The sequence below is a fragment of the Peromyscus californicus genome, unplaced genomic scaffold, assembly GCF_007827085.1.
Source record: "Peromyscus californicus insignis strain IS unplaced genomic scaffold, ASM782708v3 Scaffold_18__1_contigs__length_77618521, whole genome shotgun sequence".
In the NCBI taxonomy this organism is placed as follows: Eukaryota; Metazoa; Chordata; class Mammalia; order Rodentia; family Cricetidae; genus Peromyscus; species Peromyscus californicus.
This window is the reverse complement of record NW_026294480.1, coordinates 5695549-5721516: the sequence shown is the minus strand read 5'-3', so window position 1 is coordinate 5721516 and position 25968 is coordinate 5695549. Positions and strand designations below refer to the sequence as shown.

At 43.9% G+C, this 25968-nt stretch overlaps 1 protein-coding gene across 2 annotated transcripts in view; it reads right to left on the bottom strand.

The window, feature by feature from the left end:
- The window catches only part of Adcy2 (adenylate cyclase 2), a 382099-nt gene that overhangs the window by 168799 nt on the left and 187332 nt on the right, over positions 1-25968 (bottom strand). For both annotated transcript variants that reach the window (XM_052742939.1, XM_052742940.1), the window contains exon 4: positions 5458-5607. In XM_052742939.1, coding sequence (XP_052598899.1) covers positions 5458-5607 — 150 coding nt within the window. The remainder of the gene's footprint in view (positions 1-5457; positions 5608-25968) is intronic.

Here is a 25968-nt window from a genome sequence, read left to right as displayed (position 1 = left end):
AGGAATCGGACACAACGGTGTATCTAAAACCAAGCACACCACTAGCACTTCACAAGAACTCAGTGAAATGTTTGTTACTCTGCTCTCCTTTCCTCTCTTGAAAAAGGACCAAAGTTTACAAGAGCAACTTCATCCTGGGCCATTTCATGTCCCATACAGTGCATTCTTAGTCTTTGTTGTCCTGTCCGTTTACAGGTGGTTCACTTGTGTCTGCCAGTCAGGGCTGCACAGACGCTGTGCACTTATTCCTTTGAATTTTGCAAGGAGGAAAGCAAGTCTGAATACAAAAACGGAAAAGAAACCATTCTACTATTGACCCAACAAAGCTCCGAATCCAGGTGTCTTGGCCTCACTTGGCTAGTGTTTCCTACTGAATGTGTGTACTGTCTCTGGAACCCACACCAAAATAAATCACGAAAAAAAAAAACCACTTCTAATGTCTTTAAAACACTGACAACATATGAACTAATGAGGACTAATTTTCCCTCTCCTTTCTGTCTCCCCCCTTTCTCTTGCTCTCTCTCCTTGTCACTGGTTTCATGAGACAAGGTCTTACTCTAGAGCCCAGGCTCTCCTTCAATGAACTCGTGATGTAGCCCGAGCTGTCCTTGAACTTACAGCAATCCTCTTGTTTTGCCTTCCAAACTGATTGGATTGCAGGTCTGAGTTACTATGCCCGATAGGCTGATTCTCTCTGCACTGAAAAAGAAATCAGTTTTTACTCCCACAGAGGCAACATCGATTTCAATTGCTGTAGCAGTTAAGAGAGAGGGTTCTTGCTTTGTTCTGTAGCCAGCTCTCCACAACTCCTGAGAGTCTATTACATACTCCAGAGAGAAGCCGTTCCCAGGTCTGACGGAGAAGCATCTGCTATGTCATGTGATGCTCAAGTGTGACTGTGGCTTTTCCAGCAGACGCTGAAGCAGCCGACAACAGTCAAAACACAGAGGTGAACTCTGAAGCCCCCAGAGGCAGCCTTAGTTCTATTAGCGCTCCTACCTAACAAAAAATATTGTTCCTACATGAGGGCCCTTTTAGGGCAAAGATGCAACTCTGAGAATATTCCTATCAAAAACTTTCATTTTCTTCTTCCTCAAAAATCTTATAGTACAAATAGATAATTTATTCAAGTGTTAATAGTAATATCTAGAATGACTTCTCATTGGCATCTGGGGAAAGCATCACAGACATTTGAACCAAGTGCATCTAGAATTGGGCAGTTCTTTACACATGTCCCAAGAGCAACAGCTGTTTACAGCTCTCTTCTGGGTTGAAGAGGGTTGTCTCATGGGCACCTGCCCTCTGCTTTCCTCTCTTAGGCATAAGGTGAATTCATGAAGCTAATCAAGATTATGGTCTCTCAAATGTGTGGGCTATCAGCTCACTTTGAGGCACCTGCCATGTGACATTAGGTTGCAGTATTTATCATCTAAGTAACGACTACAAAAATAATTTCCTAGCTGTAAAGCACGCATCTTCCTTGACAAAGGGGTGATGGGGTTATTACTATTAACTATAGTGACTGTGCAGATCAACAGAAACTAATGATCCAGGGTGAGAGAAAGTGAGCAGGACCCAAGGAGGGAAACGTGGTACTTGAGACCTCAGTTCGGTTTGTGGCACCATGTAGGCCTCGTGGTTTCTGGGACTAACCCTTTCTATGAAGGCCACGCAGACTGTCATTTTTCTACTCTTATTTAGTCTCTCAAATCTATCAGATCAACATCTTGGTGTGTGTGTGTGTGTGTGTGTGTGTGTGTGTGTGTGGTGTGTACATGTATAGCTATACGGATTCTTGTGTGTGACTGTGGGCATGCACATGTGAACCACAGCAAAGTGTGAAAAGAAGAGGACAACCCAAGTGGCAGAACCCACCTTCCACCTTGTCTGAGAGAGGGTCTACTTGTTGTCTTTTAGATGTTTAAGCAGGCTGGCTGCCCGTGAGCTTTCAGGGTTTCCCCTGTCTTCCCACCTCCCCAGAGGGGCACTGAGATTACAGACTCTTTCTCTGTGTGTCTGGATTGCACACAGGTGGTAGGAATTCCAACTCAGGTCCTCACGGCTGAAGGGTAGTGCTTTGACCCACTGAGCCATCTCCACAGTGCCGAGTTCTATTTTAAGCAAGATGATTTCTTTGTCTTATTTAATAAACTGTTCTGGAAAAAGAAAACCCACCACACATTTTCATTCCAGAAATATACTTTCTGAATCCCCAACAGGAAAGGTCTATTCCAGGAATCCATCTCTGGAGATGGACTCCCAGCTTTTGAGACCATTAACAATTGATTGACCAAACTCTGTTTTATTAAGCATCAAGAACAGAAATTCTTGTTTCTGCTCCCTTGGGCTTTCCTCTTCATGTCAGGAAGGATCTCTGGCTTCTCTCATAAGATAACTAGTGAATTCATCTCCTTCTACTACCTCCCAAGAGGGTCCCATAGTCTCTGGCCCCTGAGGACCCATGACCCAAGAGCTGAGTGTGGTGGACGTGACCACATGGACTGCCAGAGTACTTAGGCTTCTTGGCTCAGAGAGACAAGAATATTATGTTCTTCCAGAGCTCTGGGCCATGCCAAGGAAATATGATGTGTTGGTGATGTCAGTCGTCTGAATCACTGCTTTTGTCAAAGCTGTGATTATCAACATTAGCTTCTGTAATCTGTCCACTTGGAATGTCAGCTCCCTGTGGCCTTAGTGCTATTTTGAAATAGAGCCTGGAGGTGATGGAAAATAAAGTGAGCTGCTTCTATCTGAACCAGTCTCATGGATCTCTATCCTTTTGATCTTTTTAAAATTATACTTTTCAAAATTATGTGTTTATGCATATGTGTGAGGTACATGAACATGACATGGTTGCCCATGGAGGCCTGAAAAGGACATCAGAGCTGGAGTTACAGATGGTTGTGAGCTGTTCTCCATAGGTGCTGAGACAGAACTCGGGTCCTTACAAGAGCAGCAAGTGCTTTAACACCCAAGCCATCTGGCTGGCTTTCTCTTCTAAGAGAAGCTTTCTACTCTAAAGCATTTGAATTCTGGACTGTGCAGTTGTAGATATGACCATAGGACATCCAGGGAATGTGGTGATGACCCCTGAGGTATGCTGGCTCTGCAGTTATTACAATGAAATAAGCATCACTATACAGTGGCACCAGGTGTACAGTAATGGACTTAAGTGTCCTAGCATGGGGGTGGAATGATTAGACCCTTAGGACTTCACCTCCTGAGTGCTTGGTTGATATAAAGTCGAGCGGGGCTTGGACTCAGCTTTCACGGTCTGAAAGTCAGGCTGGATGAGCTTCTCAGTAGTGAGGAGGTTTTTGAGTCATCCACAATCCTGAAAACAACCCCAATAAATTCACCTATCTATGAATTTTGAAATTGGATGGAATTATTTCCTTGGTCTGTTGGCAATCTGTCTTCATCAACACATGTTCTCCATGTCTCCCCAGGACAACTCAACACAACATGTTATAGCAGAACCACCTGTGAATGAGCAGGGCTGCTTACTGACATTGTAGACTTTTCTAGAACCCAGAAATTAAATACAACTGGGCACAGGTATCTAAAGAAAAACTGAATAGCTATTTAAGTAAACAATGGTCTATGGTTTTGATCTATCTAGTAAATAGTTAAGCAAGCTATTAGCAGACTTGAAGGTTGTTGGGAATGGACTCCCTCATTCATAATCAGCAGCTTGTAGAACCAAGAATGAAGACAGCAGGACTCTAATTAGGCTAAAAGGGGATGGGGTCTGAGGCTTTCTCTGGTCCTTGTGGAAACATGACATTCTAGATTTCCCAGAAGGTTGTAAGATTTATTAGCTAAGTGGATACTTGCTGGTAAAGGAAAAGAGCATTTCACTGTCCTTCTCATAATAGTCAATCCAAGAGACCTGTCACTTACCTAGACAGGACAATATTCCTCAGTAAAGTCAGCCAGTTCTAGAGATGTCAGAAGTAGCGGTATAAAGCCTACCCTCAATGGAGCCAGCACAGTGCTGTCTGTGCCATTGTCCACTCACACCGGGAGAGTGCTCCGCTCTGCAGTGGTCCCTTTGGCCACTGGCCACTCTCACCCCTTGAGAATTCTCCAGTTTACTCTACAATAACCTGTCTTTGTATACTATGATGTATCTCATCTGAATTCTTTCAAAAGAGATTACATGGATTACGGAGCTGGGGGAAATTCATCATGAATTTAACATTAGTTGTACAGGAGGTAAAAAAAAAGTAATTTAAAAAAATCTACAAGATTTGACAATAATACCAGTGAGAAACTGATGTTCTCACTTAGACACCCAGATGCCTCGAACCATGCCCACCATAAATGCTGTTCAGTAAATATTTGCTAAACAAATGAGCTGATGTTCCCATTTTGAAAAAAAAATCTGATTATTATTCTCAAATCTGTACACAAACAGAAATTCAGTGCCAACACTTGTGATCATCCCCCCACCAGAATACACTTTGGTGAAATTATAGAACAGACTAATTAATGACTGTCACTTCCATTGCCACATGGCCCTTGTGCTGGTGAATCTTCATCGTCCACTTGCCTAGACATAGACTCAACACAGAAACACATCTGGGTGTGTCTATGCAGGGTTTCCCAGTGAGGTTTAACTCACGAGGGAAGACTTGGTGTGAATGTCTGTGGACTTGGGCCCCAGAAAGAATAAAAAGAGAGAAAGCTGAGTGCCAGCATTCATCTCTCTCTGCTTCCTGACTGTGTACACAGTGTAAGCAGCGGCCTCACACTCCTGCTACCATGCCTCCCCTGACATGACAGACAGAGCCTCCAAACTTTAAGGGCTAAAGAAATCCATCTTTCCTTATGTTGCCTATGCCAAAAATGTCCTCACAACAATGAGAAAAGTCATGGACATAACATCATGCCACCACCTAAAATAAAGGATGTCCATCACAAGACCTCAGGTGATTTCTCCCTCCGGTGTGTCTGTTTCATGTGTTTTTGCCACTGCATGCTTTGGGGGACACTGCATGCTTTGGGGGACACTGCGTGGTTTGGGGGACACTGCATGCTTTGGGGGACAACACTGCATGCTTTGGGGGACAGACACTGCATGCTTTGGGGGACAGACACTGCATGCTTTGCCTCCACACACCTCCCAATGTTCCTATCACTTCTGCTTTGCTCTGTTTCAATACAGTCAAGGTCACTCCCTTCGCACACTTCTATACATCACTCGAACCATCGTCATAGGACAGCTGCTGACAATGGCAGCCACCAGCTCCTAATTAAACTCCTTCCCGATGCTAAAAACGATTCTGGATGATGTCCATGTTCAACTGGGTGGAAGACAGCTACTCCACACACTGCTGTGATGTCACAGTCCTGTTTACACCAGGAAAGACGCTTGCCACTAATGTTAACTAATAGCCAGTATCCTAGAAATGCCCAATATAGTACAGATATAGGATTAAAAACACATTTTACCTGCTGCCGCTTTTCAAACTCCAGCTTGATCCGGGACTTGATGCAATTGCACGTGTCCCGGTAGGTCTGTTGCAGGGCGAGTTCCATGAGGTGCTTGTGGTAGGCTCCTGCCAAGTTCCCACAGATGAAAATGATCACATTGGCCAGTATCTAAAGAGACAAAAGAGGTCATTCACTACGGTGAGGGTCTCTTCCTTGTGCACCCAATAGAAGCAGACTGCAGGTCAGGAATAATAAAAAAACAACTCAGGAAATAGTTTCTACTCCTGTTTCTCAACTGATGCTTGTAGTGTGGTCTACCTAAAATAAGGCATCCATCTCAACCTGGGATCCTACCCACTACAGGCATGATGCCCTTTAGAGCGCCCTCTTGACTGGGGCCTGGCCCCTCTGTTTTTTCTGATGCAGTGTGAACCGAACTGCACCCAGCCCAGGGCTTGCAGTTATATGTGTTTAACCCACTCCCATGTCTGCGATCAGGAGATGCTTATGAAGATGCTTGCTATCTATCACATTTGTTCCAAGACGAGAGATGTGTAGAGGAGAGCTTCCCCAGCCACCTGCAGTCTACTGTCCTATGACAGAAATTTCAATTACGGCACCGCTGTGCTATGCCAAGTGACACACATTGTGTCCACACTGAACTGTATTCACTGAACCTTGATAGGTGGGTTTCTGTTTATAGACAAAGGAATGAGCCTTTAAGCAAAAACAACTGTGATTCTTCTGATGAATAAAAGTGTGTTCATAACTTATGGTGGAAAACACAAAAATATAAAAGAAATCTGAAAACAACTCTGACTTCTCATCCCAGGAAAAAGCCTGCTACCCATAGGGCCATGTTCATCTACTTCACATTCATATTTTAAAATTTTGTTCTAAATTTATTTTGTCATGATGTCCATCTTGTTCATAAAGGCTAGACTCCATGTTTATTGTAGCTGCATGCTCTGTTTATGTAACAAAGAATAAAAGGTATCTGAGATCACAGAAATTATGTGTGGGCAGGTTTCCAAATTCTTAGTTAGTATTCAGCTCTATGACTCATTTAGCTATGGCTATGTAAGTCTAGATCGTTCAATACTACTGTGTTAATATTCCATGTGTTTGCATCATGTTACAGATGTCAACCTCATGTACAAAACCGTGACTTCCTCTCTGATCACTGCTTTAGACTCAGTTACTAATAATATAAGAAGTCAAAAGTCACGCATATTTTAAGTGTTCGATTTATGTGTTAAATTTGCTCTCCAGACACATCCCCGTCCTATTCCCATCAGCAGGGGGTGACAATGGCCCTTTCAGTGTGTCCTCTTGTCACCTGATACCTAATGCACACACTGCAAGCTCCTTAGTGGTCAGGGTTGAATTTGAAGGTATTTGACCTAGGATATGGCCAGACACACCATACAACTGTTTAACTCTAACATGACAAGTCTCTTTTGGCTTCAGTGGCATCCAAAAGTCATCATTCCCAAAGGCCCCGTGTGCCCCAAGCAATGATAACTTCATGTGTCACTTGATAGAGTGGTGGGGTGAAGCTTGATTCCCACATCTTCAAAGTTCTCTCAGACTCAAGCTCCACAGAATCATGGGTGATGTCACTTCATTCTCTCTGACCAACAGGTTTGTAATCTGTCTCACTGGAGTTCCCAGGAGTAAAACAGAGATGCTATGCAGCTTGCCTCGCTGTCCCCCAACCTAAAGAGGGTGACCATCAGTGTGGGATACATTCCCAGCTGTGGTATGTCTAATGGGCCCTCTCAACACGGCTGTGGAAGACCTTCATCTGGGGGTGGGCAGGGGGCATACTTAACTGTGTTTCTAAAGTTACAAAGACAGTAAAGGTGGCCATGTTTCCTTTTTTCCATCTGCCCAATGCCTTTTCTTATCTCTTAATAGACTGTGGGGACGAAAGGAAAAGATGTTGATTCTAAGTACCCTAAAGTCCTGGGGCATGCAGGAGAACTGAGTTAAGATGGGAAGAATGGGGTGATAAACTTGTTTCTGAGTTGCTGCTGGTACTCCATAGGCTCCAGAAAGAACCCTATAGACTGGGAGGGGCCTTTGGTGCTGCCCCATGTAACTCACATGGCCATAGTTATTGGATGGAGTAGCCTATCCATCTCAGTCTCACAGCTCACCTCTGAGACGTTCTTTCACACATTCATGTTTTATCTGACTCCGTCAGTACAGATAGTTAAAATACTAAGCTTTTCTTATGTGCTGTATGCATGAGGAACACATGTGACAAATGTGACATACATGTGCAGTGTGTGTATGCCGGTATCTCTATGCGACCCATACATGTGACCCATATACACAAGTGTTTCATATGATTTTCCCATGTAAAATACATATGCTGTGTGGATGGCATAAGTATTAATAATCCATGAGTGTGTATACGAGGTCAGAGGTCACTGAGAGCAATATGACGATTTCTATGTTATTTCCACACTTTTCCTAGCTTGGAAGGCTTTCATTCTCACCATTGTTGTGTATAGTAATACACAGCCTCTGTGGGTTCCAATCCTAGAGTGGGAGAAGTCTTGAGGACACTCTTTTTTTGTTGTTTGTTTTTCAAGACAGGGTCTTACTATGTAGCTAGGGCTCTCCTGGAACTCACTTTGCAGAGACCAGGCTGGTCTCAAACTCACAAAGATCTGCCTGCCTCTGCCTCCTAAGTGCTGGGACTAAAGGTGTGATCTATTATGCTTAGCTAGAAGACATTCTTAATGTTCTACTTGAGGGGATCCACTTGCAGCTGAACAAGACTGATTTGGGATTCATGTACAGTTGCATACCATTCATAAAGCCCTGATATATTTAGCCTCTGTGAGATGACCATCTGGTTCGCTGAAGATTACTCAGACCTCATCATCACTGGAACATCTTTGAGGAATGGAGCTCTAAGAAATGCAGGAAACAAGAAAAGCCACAGCAAGCCCTGCTGCTCACTTAGAAAATGCTAACTCTTTCTTTATTAAGTACAGCTGAGATAATAACAAAGCAACTTAGTTATTATCTGGGAGAGCTGATTCCTTTCTTCCTCAGAAAGTGCCTTCAAAGCAAATGGCAAGATTTTGGGAGTTAACGCCCTCCGGAAGATGAGCCTCAGGTAAGAGACAGAACTGTGCCTCAGTCTTCCCAGCAGGGGGCGTGAGTGTAGCCGTCAGCCCGGCTCTCCGGGGCAGAGCCTCAGTCACTGCCATGGCAAGGGCTCCTTTCCGTCTTCTCCTCAGGTGACTTTGTCCACTTACTTCCTCTTTGTCAGAAGGGAGGTCGTCTTTTCCAGGGGGTGGTACACCTGTCCCACAGTCCCCAGGACAATTGCTGACAAGTGACATTGTTGCCAGGCTCCACTCTGGGCTCAAACACAAGGTCTTCAGAACCAGCTCTGCTGGAGGACCCTGCCACCCCAGACCTGTGGGTCGGAGGCCTGTTCCTTTCTTCACTACCCTGTGCCTGGGGGCCGGCTATTTTAGGAATGCTAACTTTTGATCAGACCCCTAATTGCAGACTGAGGTTGGGATGTGCTCTGAGAACTTCTGGGCCCATCTACATTGCCTATGTGGCTGACCAGTCAAGTGATTCTTGTCAAGTAAAAAATTATGGGGCAGGAGATACGGTTCTTTGGTTGGTTGCTTTTGCTCTTATGGGGGGCTTACCACCCAGCTCCCAAATAAATCACACACGGTGTCTTATTCTTAATTATAAATGCCTGGCCTTAGCTTGGCTTGTTTCTTGCCAGCTTTTCTTAACTTTAAATTATCCCATCTGTCTTTTGCTCTGGGCTTTTACCCTTCTCTACTTCTGTATACCTTTCATTCTTACTCTGTTGCTGGTTGTGTAGCTGGGTGGCTGGGCCCTGGAGTCTGCTTCTTTCTCTTGCTTCTAGATCTCTTCTCTCCCAGATTTTCTCCTTCTATATATTCTCTCTGCCTGCCAGCCCCACCTGTCCTTTCTCCTGCCTTGCTCTTGGCCATTCAGCTCTTCATTAGACCATCAGGTGTTTTACACAGGCACAGTAACACAGCTTCATGGAGCTAAACAAATGCAACATAAACAAAAGTAACACACCTTAAAATAATATTTCCCAACATGGTTCAGTTGTAAAGTGTTTGTAGTGCAAGGAAGACCCGAGTGTGATCTCCAGAACCCAGTGAAAACTGGGTACAGGGGCACACTTCTGTAATCACAGCACCGGGCAGAGGAGACAAGAGGGTTCCCGGAGCCCACCTGCCAGCCAGTCCAGTCTAATAAACAACGTTCAGGTTCAGTGGAGGACATGAAAAATAAGGTGAAGAGCAATTGGGGGGGTGTCATTTGACCTTGTTGACCTCTAGTCTCCACACAGGCACATACATGCACATAATGCACTGCACACAACACACACACACACACACGCACATAATGCACACAACACACATGTACAAACATGCACACACATATGTACATGCACAATACACATACACATATACAATGCATACACACAATACACACACTTACATACACATGTGCATATACACATACACACACATGCACACACATGCACACATGCCTTTACACATATACAAACACACACATAAGCACACATACACAGGTGCACACACATGACCACACACATATACATGCATGTACACACACATGCATACACTCACACACAAAGGTAAGAACTTTCCCTAGTATTCATCAATGGAAGTCTGTCTGTCCAGGGTAAGTGGGGTTTGTGAGGCAGCAGTGTGTGCCTGTCTAGCCATGGGTTTGAAGAACTTCCTTCAAGGTATTAATTCTTTTTTTCTTCAAGACTTATTTTATCTTTGTGTGTGTGTGTGTGTGTGTGTGTGTGTGTGTGTGTGTGTGTGTGTGTGTGTGTGTATACATATGGGTACCAGTGTCCCAGGAGGCCATAGGTGCTGGATCCCCTATACAGTCTGAGGTAAGCTGCTCAGTGCAGGTTCTGCCATCATGCCATCAGAACTTGGGTCCTCTGCAACAGCTCTTAACTTCTGATCCCTCTCTCCAGACCCCATCCTTCATTCTTGATGCCTTTCAACACTTCCTGAGCACCAGTAATTAGAACGAGTGCATCTACTGTGCTTTATTTGCATTTTACACAAAGAAAAATGTTCAAGAAGTAAATGTCTAAGACTTAACGCCAAATAAAATATGATGGGATATTTTTTCTGATGGTAAACTTATGAAATATCTTTTTGGATACATGGTTTCATCTTGGTAGGCTGTATTCTATGGTTAACACCACACATTTACAAATTTCACTAACATCCTGAACCAGTTTTCTTTCAAAGTGATAGAGTCATATGACTTCATATCAAACCTGAGGTGTGGAAGAAATGATTAGGTTAAGATTTTGCTTTTCAAAATAACATCAAAGCATTTTATTTTCCAGAAGGCTGCCAAACAGAACATGTAACAAAAAATCTTTTTTCCCCCACAATGTTTGATTTTATTTTTTTGATAGCATCATGTTGTCTCTGCATCTCTTTTGTCTGTTTCACTTAGCTACTGTCACCCCTGTCAGAAAACAGGACAGGGAACTCAGCCTCCTCTGAAATGGTTTGGAAGAAAACAAATCGTTTCAGAAAACAACACCAGGCCAAGTTTACCCTGCAGATTAAAACCAAGTCATCAAATTGTGTGAGGTTCAGGTCTGGGATCTGTGCAAATTGCGCTGCACCAGGAGAGCCCCCTGAAGCCTGCTGTGCTCACAGCCCTTTCAATTCCTGCCTTTGTTTGATATAAATGGGGGAGATCTGTCAAACCTCCTCACTGATTCTTCGAGATGCACATTAATATACCACGGGCTTGGAGAAGACCAGAATCACCAGTGTTCACCAGTGTTCCTTCCAGGTGGTCACCACATTCATTCCAAACACTTTCTACTCTCCAAGCTTTCCAGAGTCTAGAAGTAAACCCATGCTATATTGCTCCTCTTACAGTGGAGGAGACAAAATTAACTAATAAGTGAACACAGTCCCTGGGCTGTAGTGTTTCCCCAAGATTGATGCTTTGGGGCCAACTCATGTCCCCACCCTTTATCTCCAGGACAAATATCTTTGCTAGGGCATAGAGGACTTCTGAGGAATTCAGAAGAGGTGCACATTTCTTCATAAGAAGCCGACACTTTTTTCTTTTTTTTTAAGATTTATTTATTTATGCATATGAGTGCTCTATTTGTATCTATGCCTGCATGACAGAAGAGGGCATCATACAGGATAGGGCATCAGATCCCATTATAGATGGTTGTGAGCCACCATGTGTTTGCTGGGAATTGAACTCAGGGCCTCTGGAAGAGCAGACAGTGCTCTTAACCACTAAGCCATCTCTCCAGCCCCTCTTTTCTTTACAAGGCATTTGTATCCTATGCTATAAAAGGTTTCCATCATTTAAAGTTATTTTAAGTGGCTACATTTTGGAGACCACATGTGCTTGGAGCCACATGCCTGTGCATGTTCAGAGAGGAATGTAAAGAGAATGTCAAGTCGCTTTCAACCAGACCATGTGGCCCAAAGAGTGACCTATCTGAGAAAATGTCACCTGGGAAGAAAACATTTAAGGGTGCTGTTTAGTTAGTTTACTGACTTCAAGCACCATAGAAATTTACTAAATGGTTTAAGTGGCAGCTCAGATATCTTATGACCCTGGGGTGCTATGCATTAAAAGGAGGCTAATATTCCATTTCTTTACCATATATTTGGGGCATGAAAGTAAAGGGGACACAGTACACAGAAAGAGGCACTCATTTATGATGAGGGTAAGGCAAAGTACCTGCCATCACAAAACGATAATTTTTCACCAGCAAGAAAACAACACAGTGGCAGGAAGGGAAAGAATGTTATATTTGAAACTGGTCATCAATATACAAAAATGTATCAGTCCTAGAAAAATAAAGGGTAGACAATCCATGAAGAGTGGCCAGTGAATACCCAGCAAGCTCTGTGCATCTCCAAAGGGACAATGTTCTTGTGGCAGAGAATGATCACCTGGAATGCTCCTTCACATAGATCACAATTGTGGCCATGGGGTGATCTCATGCCCACCTCCTTAGCATTTCTAAGAATTAAATTAGCTGTAGTCGATGGGCTCAGTATTCTGTTTTACCTGCCCTTTGGGCAAGGTGAGAAGCACTGTGCTTTGATTAACAATGTCCATAGGTACTTGACCGGGTGCTAGAATCTTACTCTAATTTAAAATCCTTCCAAATAAAGGAGGAAGAAAACAGAGATCGACAGCCCCAACAGGGGCTGCTGTCAGGGCCTCGGGTTAAAAGACTGAGACTGAAAATGAGGGGTCAAATGCAATCTGATTTCCTAAGGCAATTGCCACTGCACAGTAGACAGTACTATGATGATTATTTCATTACACTCTTTTATACTTTTTGTTATGTCTTTTTGAGTCCACTGGGCTATTTTCTAGATCTGTTTAGGCTATAGAACAGTATCACAGGGTTAGTACTCAGTTCCAGGGCATTGAGTAGGCAGCAGGGGAGAGGGTGGCCTTCAGAGCCATTTGCTCCTCTCTGAAGTGACCTGGAAGGTTATTTAAAGGAAGAATGGAGTCTAGAAGATCAACAAGATCTTGATAGTCAGTTCTTCCTACAAATAATGTCACTGAGAACACAGCTTCTCTACAAAACAGGAATACTGACTTAACCACACAGAAACCCAATGCATTTCACTTCTCAGTGGCTGGCAACCTGAACCAACTGAGAGCAGGTCACTCTGATCAACAGATCAGAATATGCAGAAAGATATGTCCCCAGTATTCAGAGCTCTGTGGAGGAAAAGTATACAAAGCTCCCTCATGACCTCCAGCTCCTGCTTTCTGCAGAGGAGGGACTGCATTTCTGGTGACGTCCAGTGCATTCTATCTAGATCTGACCTCAAGCTAACAGGACCATCTCAGCAACAGGCTGCACTATGGGAAGGGGAGGATGTAACAGATGAACAAGACCATCTCAGCAACAGGCTGCACTATGGGAAGGGGAGGATGTAACAGAATGCCTTTTTAAAGTCAAATCACACTTTATGCACATTTTTACAGGCTTTTGTGGTAAGCTAAAAGAGAAGGAACTGCTAGGAGCACAGCCCATAATTTCCACATCTTGTATCCAAAAGTGGGGCTAGTTGTTTCCTTTTAGCAGATGACCTATTTTGCAAAGCAGTACTAGCAGACACTTCCCCCCTCCTGACTCCTCTGTTCTCCAGCCCAGCTCCAGGCTCCCATCTCAGAGCACCTGAGAGCACGCTGGGCACACAGTCCTTCTGTGAGAGTTGGTCTTTGTTGAGGTGGGACCCTGTCTCCTCACAATGCCTTCTGGCACACGCGCGCGCACACACACACACACACACACACACACACACACACACACACACACGTTCACAACATGTGGATGATCACATCAGATATGGTATGATCTAGTAATGGTTGCCTGAACTTCACATCCCTACTGACAGTCAATAGAAGCCAACATGTCATTAGACTTTGAAAGTCTATTATACTCAATGATGTTCCAGCTCCTGTTTGAGAGACCCAGGGGCCCAGTGGTCTTCAGAACACTAAGAAGGTTCTTGATGCTGGTTTCTGCATATTACTAAATTCTCTCTCCTATGGAAATGGCATATTGTCTGAGCAGGATACATTTTAACTGATACATCTCAATGGTCTTCAAATGTATATGAGCATGCAAGTATATTGTTCTTACAATCCCAATTTGTCTAGTCTTTAATAAGCTTTCCTGAGGAACAACATATAATTTGTCTTGTTCTGAAAATTTTGGCAGAAATAATTTTTTTCAAGAAAATCTAAACACATTTTTTTCATTAATTTAGACTCTAATTAATCTGAATCAACCAAGGTTAGTTTCATTTAAATACCACTCATAATTCACTTTATTCATTACCACTTAATAGATAATGCAGTGTGTACCTCCATGACTAAGAAAAACCTTAACATTTACCATTTACGCTTAGTAGATGGACCTAACTATATGGGCATTGAAGGTCACAGAACAATGGAGGGCTGTGCCTACGCACAAGCACATGAACAACAATAAATGTGTAGTATGGTCAATCTTCATGGTGAAAACTATGGTGTTAGTAAGCACACTCCCCAGAAAGTGATATGATTACATTGTCACTGACTCCAAAGGAAGAAAAAAGACAAGGAGTGCTCTGGTTCCTTACGTTGACTTTGAATTGGAATGTTCTTCTCACTCTGATCAAGACAGGCAGCACACAGCCACACAGGAATTAAAAACAAACAGACAGCAGATGTTTTGATCTGTAACTGAAAGCATTTGTGGGTAGAAAAACAGAACAGTTAACAATAGTACTTATGAAAGGGGATGCCTTCTAAGCAGTCTCCTCCGCGGGATGAGAGGCTGAAGTGTATGTACTAAGCATTCTATCTCCCCAGAAGGTTCTTTCTGAGTTACCTCCAGAACTTGCCTTCCCCTTCTGTCTACCCATTTCTGTGAGTATGTAAAACCAACTGACCCCTCCCTCTGCCCTCTGGGTAACTTCTACCAGAGAATATGCATCTGCTTTACCTAGAGTACCATCCAACTTCTCCTGTGCTACTACCATGATGTGGCTACAGCTGCATCTCAAGTCAACAGTGACCCAAAGCAGGGCACAACCCCCAAAATACCTTTCAACACAGTTTTTATCTTCCTACCTACCTACCCACCCACCCACCCATCCATCTACCTATCTATCAAGACTCTAAAGCCAACATCATGGCATGAGCAGGTTGAGCTGAGGGGGCTCTCTAGCCTGCACATGGCTGTCTTCTTATTGCACTTCTGTGTGTGCTTCATTATATATCCACACTGATAATGACAGAAGACATGACTCTACATAATTTATAGTCCAAATGAAGCGGCTAGATCCCAGAAATACAGGCTAGAAAGTCCAAGTGAAGGTGCCAATGAGTTTGGCGATTTTGGAGTCCAGTGTGGAACCCTGACAGCCACACCCTTCCTAGGGCCGTGCTGTGCCTGCACAAAGTAGAAGATAGGTATCGAGGTGGCAAAAGGAGGCTGCATTTGCAGTTTTAAAATGGCACAGAGGAACCCACTAAGATGGATCCATGGCCTCATCACTTCATAGACATCCCACTGACCACTATTTAAAAGGAGATTAAGTTCCAGTCCACTTTTTGAAGGGGACATTCATACAGTGACACCTTGCATGGCTTTGTATCTGCAAGTATCAGTGTTCTGACCTCCTCCTCGTCTAACAGCCAGCATTAGAACTAACTCTATCAACTCTTTTTACCCTAAATATCATCCAAAGACCTTGTGTCCAAAAGGAGTCACGTTCTGGGTGGCTACTTCAATGCATGAAGTCTGAGTTGACACAATCAGTCCATATCAACATGACAATGTATTTTATTTTTCTTAAATTTATTTATTTGTTTGTTTATTTATTTATCTATTTATTTATGTTGTGTGTAGGCCCACATGTGCATGTGGAGGTCATAGGACAACCTTTGGGAGTTGGTTCTCTCCTTCTAACTGAAGATCCGAGAATTGAACTCAGATCTTCAGGCTTGCACAACAAATACGTTTGGCCATTGAGCTATCTCACGGGGCCATAAAACAAGTTGAAGGAGAAAACAATTTATTTACACATCCCCAGCAAACATACTCAATGAATAAAACTTAGATGTTTTACAATGTGGGACTGGCACTGCTTTCTGAGAAATGTCACTTATTGCTAAAGATGACCTTATAGGGCCCGGAATGAGACATTCATTAAAAGCCCCCTGATCCACACTGGAATGTTTTGTCTGGTTGATCTTGTACAGGTCCTGTGCATGCATTCCCAGTCACTGTGAACTCCTGTATGCCAGAACCCTGAAGTGCTCAGCCCTAAATGGGGATATCTGTATCACACCTCCCCACAAGGCTCACATATCAATGCAGAAGAGGAAGCAGAAAGCTTGTAAGATCCTGAGGTGGTGGATGACTGCCACAGAGCAGTGTTTTCATGAGAGACAAGATTCTAATCTTAGTCACTGTGTTTCCTGGATGATTGTCCCACAATCTGCCACTGGAGAGTCTCGTCGATGATCTGTGTCTGTGAGTATGTGTAGGATAAACGTAGCTGAAGGAAGGTTCACGACAAGCACAGCATACTTCCTCAAACATTACAAAGTTTTACTAGGAGAAATAAAAGTACTAATACAGATTTTCTTGATCCACGATGCCTGCAGTGTGTCATTAACTTCTGATAGTGCTCCAAGGCCCCAAGAACCTTCTAGTGATTTTTATTAAGTTACCAGGAAGGTCAAAACAACTTACACATTATGTTCTAGAAACTGAGTAGTTGCAACCAGCACTCACCATGATATGTTGAAATCAAATACAGTATTTTATGTCATTCTTAGGTAACCACAGTGACTTACTACTGGATGTCAGTAGCCACCATGCATGTTGAGTGCTATACAACTTCACAATCTTGGGTTCCAATTCAGAACTGCAACCTAAATTCCCTGTCCCATCTTGATTTCTGAATGGTAACATTGTTGGGGTTATTTTAAGTGGGGGTTGGCTCTCAGCAACAACTAAAACCCAGATTTGCAAATGAGGTCAACAGTAGAACACATTGCAATTTAATGCAGGAACCAGGAGTTCCTTCAAGACAGCCTTCAAGGGAGCTGGAGACTTGGCAGGTGTCAAGCACTGCTGTATTTAACTTGAAATTTTACAGTATCTTGAGTACTGGGCTCATAGCCTAGAAACCACATCACTAAGCAAACAGAGTTCCAACAAAGTGAATATGTCAATTAATTTAATTAAACAAAAATGTGCAATGAAAGGATGTGGACTTGCTATGCAGACTGTCCTGAGAAAATGTCAAGAAGGAACACTGCATTTGGTGGCAGGAATGACCTCATGTGTGCATTTGTTTTGCATTGACACATGAAGCAATAATCTGTCCTCTTAATGATTCCAGAAAATCTCAGCCCCAGAAAATGGCATGTGCAAAAGAGATAACCCCATCAAGTGTCAACTTACAAAGGTATTACCAAAGATAAGGAAAATCAACATGGAACTTAGAAACGTCCAGCCCTTAACAGCAAATGCTCTGTTATCATACCATCCAGGGGTCAAAAGGGAGAAGATGTAGCTATGATCTGGAGACCTGTTCTATATACCGGGCTGCCCAGTAGGGCCTGGGACAGAGCAGTGTCACCGCCAACCTGAGTCGTGGCAGAGAGATCATCAGCCTCTCTGAATGAACCTAGAAGTTGAGGCATCAAGAGAAAGATGATGCAGATTCGGCATTAAGGCCTTTGGAAGGTCTGTGATGGAAGACTGTATATACAGAAAGATGAACCAAACAATCACTGTTTGGGAAGGGAAAAACAGAGCAGATGAAGTGAGAGAGGGAAGTGAGAGATTTGAGTTGTGCTCAACATTTTGAAACATGGATATGTGGTATTTCTACATAGACATCGTCTGCAAATTTACAAAAATCTATTTTCTCTTCTAGGTACTTCTCGGTGGCCTACCACCTCTGTTGACTTTACTAGACTCACAGCTCATCTTACCTGCATTTAACTGTTGCTTTGTTAACTATGGAAGATGTCAAGTGGGATGAAGATGTATTAATACTGCTCCAGCTGGTCACAGAAAGTTCAGCCCTCCCAGGCTCACCTTCTCTGTGCTCATTGGGTCAGCTGCTCCAGTCTCCTCTTTGGACATTACTTAAGGCTCCACCTGTTATCTAGGCAGGACTGGCTTTAGCGCCTGGCTTTGTGAAGAGGACCAAGTCCCTGCGTCTCCCAGTAGGAGTGCTTCTGTCCTGCCTGAGCCCCTCTGATTACACTTGATGCGACTCAGGACAGAGGCTGGTTATCTGAAGCCTCAGACCTGTGGTTAGAGGGCAGAGGCACAGAGGTGACGGAGCTGGAGACTGGATTCAGTCATGTGAAAGATGGTTTGTCAGTCATGACTATAAATAAACAAACATTTTGCACACTCCAGATCATCAGAGCTTCTTGGTTGATGAACTCACTGATGTACCAGGAGAAACCCTCGGTACCTGAAACTGGTAGGCGGTTTTCATAAGTGCAAGTGGTCATAGTCATGAAAATATAAACATGGCTGGCATCTGAAGGACAGGAGGCTTATGTGTGGAGGCCCACAAAGGTTTCCTAGGGAGATCTGAGCTTGCTTTACCCAGCAGGGATGCATTAGAAGATTGCTTGACCATGTGCATGGCTACCAGGTGACTGGAAAAGGGTCTGCACTTGGCTGTGCTAGGGGGAGTTCTTTTGCTCCCCCAATAAAAAGCCATTTAGAAGAGACAGAAGGGGCTGGTGAATATTGATCTAGGCCATCCCAAGGCTATCCTGTGTTTCTGTCTCTCTCCCCTCTATCCTTCTATCTAAATAGTTCTCCCTCCTCCCTCCTCAAGAGTACCCTGGGGAAAAAGTGGGAGTGGGCCTCCCACAGAGAAATGGGTAGGTCCCCCACACTTATGGAAGCCCGCACCCCCAGCTAACAGGGTCTGTCCTAATGCTGGGTGGGCAGCAGTGAAATGGGACTGCATCAGACCAGGTAAGGTCAGTAAACCTTCCTCTCAGGGCACAACTGTCTTATCCTAGACTCTGATGTCAGGACTCCACCAGATTTCTTCAGTTGAGCAGTGGGCTCTCCTCCACCCTACTTTCCTGCCCTGTCTCACAGTTCCTGTTGCAGCTTCTCCAGAGATTGCCCATAGGGACTGAGAACACCTTCATTTTCTGGTTCTTTTTTCCATCACTCATTCCCATCTTCCCATCTATTTCCCAGAGGTGTTAGGAGTACAGTGATCAATAAATACAGGGGCCAGAAGTCTAGTGTGTTTCCCTCAGTTGAATCAACTGTGATTACTATCCTACTTTGTGGTGATAATGTGTACCCCAATATATTGTGCACCCCAATAAATTTATCTGGGGAAGAGAACAGCTACTAGATAGAAATAGAGGCAAGAAAATGGTGGTACACATACCTTTAATCCTAGCATTCTGGAGGCAGAGATCCATCTGGATTTCTGTGAGATCAAGGACACACTGGAAATAGCCAGGCATGGTGACACACACCTTTAATCCCAGGAAGTGATATCAGGAAACAGAAAAGTATATAAGGTGTGAGGACCAGGAACTAGAGCCTGGTTCAGCTTTTAGGCTTTTAAGCAGCAGTTCAGCTGAGATCCATTCGGATGAGGACACAGAGGCTTCCAGTTTAAGGAAACAGGATCAGCTGAGGAATTGGTGAGGTGAGGTTAGCTGTGGCTGGTTCTGTTTCTCTGATCTTTCAGCGTTCACCCCAATACCTGGCTCCAGGCTTGTTTTTCATTAATAAGATGTTCTAACAATTCGTGCTATACTACTTTAATCACTCTGTGACTTGGCTTGACTGCACACCTCCATAGCTGTCCACACTTTTGCTTTGTTCTCTCTTGTTCTTCACACTCTCATGAAGGCTTTACTCAAGAGTACCCACTTAATCTACCACATCACAACCTCCACATCTTAGCTAGGGATTCCACTGATGTGAAGAGACACCATGACCACAGCAGCTCTTATAAGGAAAACATTTAACTGAGGGGGCTCACTTAGAGTTTCAGAGGTTCAGTCCATTATTATCATGGTGGGGAGCATGGTGGCATGCAGGCAGACATGGTGCTGGAGGAGTAACTGAGAGTCTGACATCTTGCAGGCAACAGGAAGTCAACTGAGACACCTGGTGGTATCCTGGACATAGGAAACTTCAAAGCCCACTTCCACAGTGTTATACTTCCTCCAAAAGTTCATACCCTCTCCAACAAAGCCACACCTCCTAATAGTGTCATTCTTTATGAGATTATGGGGCCAACTATTTTCAAATTACCACAATCTGCTTCGTGAAAAACCCCTCAGAGACACCCATTGTAGCATAAAGACCCCAAGCTATGCATTTGACTGTCATTTTTTGGACTCATATGAATACTGTTTTTTCCTGAAGAAGTAACATGGGGTTTACATTTATATCACCTGGTGTTCTCAATATCCAATCAGATGAGTTCCAAGAGAAAATAGATTCCTTTGGTGAGACCCAATTTCTCTTGTTCTCGCTACTATCCAACCTGATGCTTTCAATATGGTGGACCTCACCCACGCCTTTCCAGATTACAAAGAAAATAAGACCAAAGATCTCAACTTCATTTGAGACTGCCAATGATAAAAATAAGTAACTTAGATTTCCCAAATATGACTTCATTCTGAAACAAACTAATGCTCTGAAGCACGAATATATGAAGAAAAACATACCGCCAAAGTGGACATAGACCACAATAATCTGAGCACTAGAATCATCAAGAGGAGAACCAGCAGATGTTTGAAAATCAAGACTAACATGCATTAGTCTAGAGGTAATGACGTTTTAAGAATCATGAAGAGTAGATTCTCCATTTGGCAACTAACGAAGATTTTTATTTAATTTTTTACATTTTTTTTTATGATACTATGAGGAAAAGGGAACTCAAAATCATCTTTGCCCTGGGAAGGAGAGGAGCTAGGCAATGTTGGGCTTCCTGTAGTCAGGTGGCCTTGAGAGCTACTTTCCTGACAGGAACATTGAAATTCTGTAATTGTTACAAAGACTGGTTTCCACAACTCAGGGATTCCTACAGCAACCGCTACAGGGAAGGGTGCTGAGGAGAAGAAGATGTGCCAGGCATCAAAATCATTTGGGGAGTAGAACAGGACTAGACGGATCAGAATCACTTTAAATTATGCATTTGAAATGTACTCTGATCAAATTTGAAAGGCAAATTCCACCACTTACAAGGAAAACACATTTTTAAGTCTACAGGCAAGCGTCAGAAAACCACATAGACCTGGACCATCACCTTGCTTCCCAATTCTCACTGGCAAGAGGATTCCAGGCCACTACATCATAGCTCAGTCTGCATGACTCGAGTGTCACTGTTCTCTCCCCCACAGTATTGCTCTTACCAGCAAATAAGTCTACTCCCAGCCTGACAGACAACTCCATCTTCTCATTTCCATTTTCCTTTAAACACAAACCTCTAAGACTTGTTGAGAGTTCTCTGTGTTGCTTTTGTCTCTCAGCTGCTTGATGAAGCAACCACAATCCATCACCAAACACCCCTTTAGGGACACTAATGACTTTCAAGTTGCCCACCCAGTGGTCCCTCTGTGCCTCCCTCACTCGGCTTCTGAGTATTCTCCGCAGTTGGTTTTCCCTTCTTTACTGATGACCCCAATTCCTTCCACTCCTTGAGTCTCTATTCTCCTAGCTTCATCACTGATATCTACGAGACACCAATGTCAAAAGGACATATGAGAGCCTCCCTGCTCCTGTGAGGTCTAGGTTATAAAAATGGATCCCTGCATTACCTGTACCCTGCAGTGAACACCTTCCATGAACCATCCTGTTGCATCTTCCTTGCTCTGTCCCATAGCTCTACCCTAGATGCCAAGCTTCTGGTAAAATCCTCCAACTTTACGATGAGTCCATGCTCAGGCCCTTTGCCCATGTGTTTTCTGCTGCTTAACCCAATCCTGCCACAGCTGCTCCCTGCCCACAACTGTTCCTCATGCACCTATTGTATGTGTCAGGTGACTTCTCTTCACCGACAGCACTCCCTGAACTTCCGCACAGTCACTGGTGATGTTGATGTTCGTCTGCCTGCTTTCCTGTTCTCCTCACACTCCCCAGTGGTCACATCTGTTACATTCCCATTTTCAGACACTGAGTAGCTCATATAGCATCCCTCATGACTAGAAAGGGTTCCAATTCCTTAATTGAATAAATGAAATCTCCCATGTCTGTATGATCTACTCTGTCAGAGCTGGAGACATCCAATCTCATTTACTGAATAATAGATATTTATTTATTCTACCAGTGCTGCTGAAAACCTATGATATGTCAGGAACTGCTCAAAGTGCAGATTATAATCTTACTTGAACAAAAACATATAATATCCTGCCCTCCTGGACTTATATTAAAATGAGATTTTTGTTCCTAAGTCAATGACTCCATTATTCTGCCTCTCACATTTACTGAGGAAGCTCCATAGCTGCTCTACATTATTTTTGGATATCAGGGTTTATGTCCCTTCTTCATTCAACCCATGCAAGTGACACCCTGAAAACCCATCATGAGTTTGAACATGAAGCTGCCCAGTAAGAGTGAGTCAAATGAGGATACAGGTACATATTTTGTCATCGAAGAGGAAATGGAACCCTTCCAGGCCTGACAGCTCGGACTCTGACCTGCTGGGAAGAAGAAAGAATTTGTGTCTAGAAAGGTGGTGACGAGTGAGTGGTGAATGTCTCAAATACAGAAAAATGGGAAAAGGCCCATCTCTGGGGGAATAGCCCTGTATGGAGGAGGGTGGTTTTGTTGGCAGTTTTAGTACCTGGCTAGTATGTCCCTCTCCACAGATATTCTATAGGACAGTGGTCTCAAGCTCCCTGATGCTGTGACCTTTTAATACTGTTCCTATTGTCAAGGTGTCACCCAGCCATAAAATTATTTCCGTTGCAACTTCGTAACTGTAATTTTGCTACTATTATGAATCATAATAAAAACATCTGTGTTTTCTGATGGGCTGAGGCAACCCCTGTGAAAGGGTTGTGACCCACAGGTTGGGAACCACTGGCTTGGAGAGTCTGAGCCTTTGGGTTCCATATCCCAAACTATGCATTCTTCATGGTAACCATGTAGTCCTAGGGCCAGACCTTGGTTCTTGGTAAGGTGTTAAATTTATACACATACACACATCACATGTGCAGAATGTAATATACCTCTGGTAATAAAATTTCACAAGAGTGGCTTGTGAATTGTTTTTAAGCACCCAGGAGAGTGATAATGCAAAAAATTCCAGAAGCATGGCCATTTTCTCGGTGGTGGAGCTGAGGGTTAAGTCTGCGGCCTTAAGAACACCAGGCCAGCACTTTACCGCCAAGCAACCTCCCAGACTGAAATGTGACTTTAGTGCAAGGATCAGCACCCCCAGCTGTGTGAACGCCACACTCACAGGTGATTCTCACATACATGGCTTTTTTTTTTTCTCCAGAAAGAGAAGGTAAGAGGTAGTACCACACAACTCTCCGGTCCACTTGAAAGCCTTGCTCCTTGTGATAAATACCACATCAATGTTCATTCTTTTCTGCCTCTTTAAAGAGAAAGTCAGCAATGCATGTCTCCTGGCTTGGATAATTCCAGAATCCTACTTCAGACCTCCTGGGGAGGAAGCTGATGCTCAGCCGAGGAATATGGGCTTCCAGGTAGCTCCCTGTGTGAGTAGGCTCCCCCCCCTCAACCCCCCAGGGCCTGCTTTCTGCTTGATGACGTCATTCCTTAAATGGAGGCCAACTTGCTCACAAATCCATCAGCACAGATTTAAGGGTGCCCATCCAAGAAGGTGCCTGGCTCTCATCTGATAAAGCAAATCATACCCGACTTTGTATGTGACTCTCACTATGATTTATGGTCATAAGGAACCCAATGAGGACATCCCGTTAAACATGCAGGAAAGAGGCCGGGCGGTGGTGGCGCACGCCTTTAATCCCAGCACTCGGGAGGCAGAGCCAGGCGGATCTTTGTGAGTTCGAGGCCAGCCTGGTCTACAGAGCGAGATCCAGGAAAGGCGCAAAGCTACACAGAGAAACCCTGTCTCGAAAAACCAAAAAAAAAAAAAAAAAAAAAAAAAAAACATGCAGGAAAGGATGGTGTGCAAAGCTACAGTTCTGAAATGCTTCAAGGCATGCTGTCAAGAGGAGGTGCAACACAGAAGCATCCTCCTGCTCGGGGGTAGGGTTTGGATAGACAAAACGAAGCATCTCTGGGTCTCTTCCTCTCGAGAGTCAGGGCACTAGGCTCTGAATCAGGGTGCACAACAGAGGTGCCTGGCATGCTGAAAGGACAGGCACACGCCTGGAACCCACTCCAGGAGGCAATTAATTTAAAACGTAAATATCACCACGTGAATATGCTGTGCAGGACCAGTGGAGAAACTTAATGTCAGGTAAACAGCAGATGACTCCACTTTGATACTTCCAGAACAAAGGAACAGTTCATGTGGAGAGAAGGGCTGAGAATTTAATCAGGGATTGCATAACGGTTAATGCTAATGAGGATATGCGATGGTTTTGCTATTAAAACAAGACATGGGAGGCCTGGGTTAATGCTTTAAACCAAAGGAAAGACGCTCCTCCACCCATTTAGGGTGGAATGTAGGGGCTCCTACGTTGACCCGGGAGAGAAGGGAACACCAGTGAGAAGGGTGAGGTATCTCCAGGATGGAGCAGGAAAGAAGGCAGAGTGACTTAGGTAGGAGGTGAGCCAAGACGCGATCTCAGATGTCACAACTGTCTCGGGAAGGTGGCATTTCAGGGGACCTAAGTCAGAGTAGAGTGGGTGCCTAGGGAGGAAAGAGGGTGAGCACAGTATGCTATTGAGGCTTAGGTTCCTGGGAGGACTGGTTCCCTTATGATTTATGAAGGAATGTTTTGAAATGTGCCCTCTCAGAATGATGGAGCATACACTTGAGTGTACAGATAAATCGCACCTCTAAAGCACAGAGCAAATATCCTGTGGTTTTCTAAGGAAGCAGAAACCATCGCATTAAAACTGGATAATAAATCAGCATTCTGAAATTATCACTCCTGTGTTCTTCCATTGGAGCATGTCAGTATTCTAAATATGCTAGTCTGGGTGAACAAGTGTGATAAATTTAAAATTAATAAGGAGGACCATACTCCAGAGCCTACAAGACGGCACCCAGAGAGAACCCAGCTAACCACCAATGCTACATTTACATGATCATGAGTCAGGTTCAGATTCAAACGTAAAATTGCCTTTCATAAGTAATATTAATTTTTCCATAAACTGATTTTGCATTAATAACATAGATGAGATTCTATTTATGTGATTTTTCAGTTTTTCCCCCCTTCATTTCTACCACCACATTCCACTGGTTGGAGATCCGAAGGAGCATACTGAGTATGGAATGAGTTTCCCCTCCAAGGGAGGCACAAGCCAAGCCATACCCTACCCAGGCCCCCAGCATGAGGTTTCCTTCATGCTGCATCAAGTCTGACATCAAAATGTCTGCTAGCATCCCCTTCAAAACAAGGCATTTCCCCATCTAATTAACAGCCCTCTCTAAGGTTGACCACAGTCTTTGGACGACAGTGTCGGGGCTCTGTGCCCACAGAGGTGCCCACAGTGCTGCAATCCGAGAAGGTTCACCCCTGTATTTAAATGGGGGAAACTACAGTTTACGGCTTATCTACTTTAGAGCTAATGACTGTCTACCAAGCTAATAGCTATTTTCATGGAGTCAGATGAGATGCCCGTGTGTGGAGGTAGAGTGAAGGCCCCTAAGACCTGGAAATAGCTGGTTGAATATGCTGGGCTGATCTGTTAGTCAAGACAATCCTACCCCTGTCTCCATGGGTGTCTGCACTACACCCCCAACA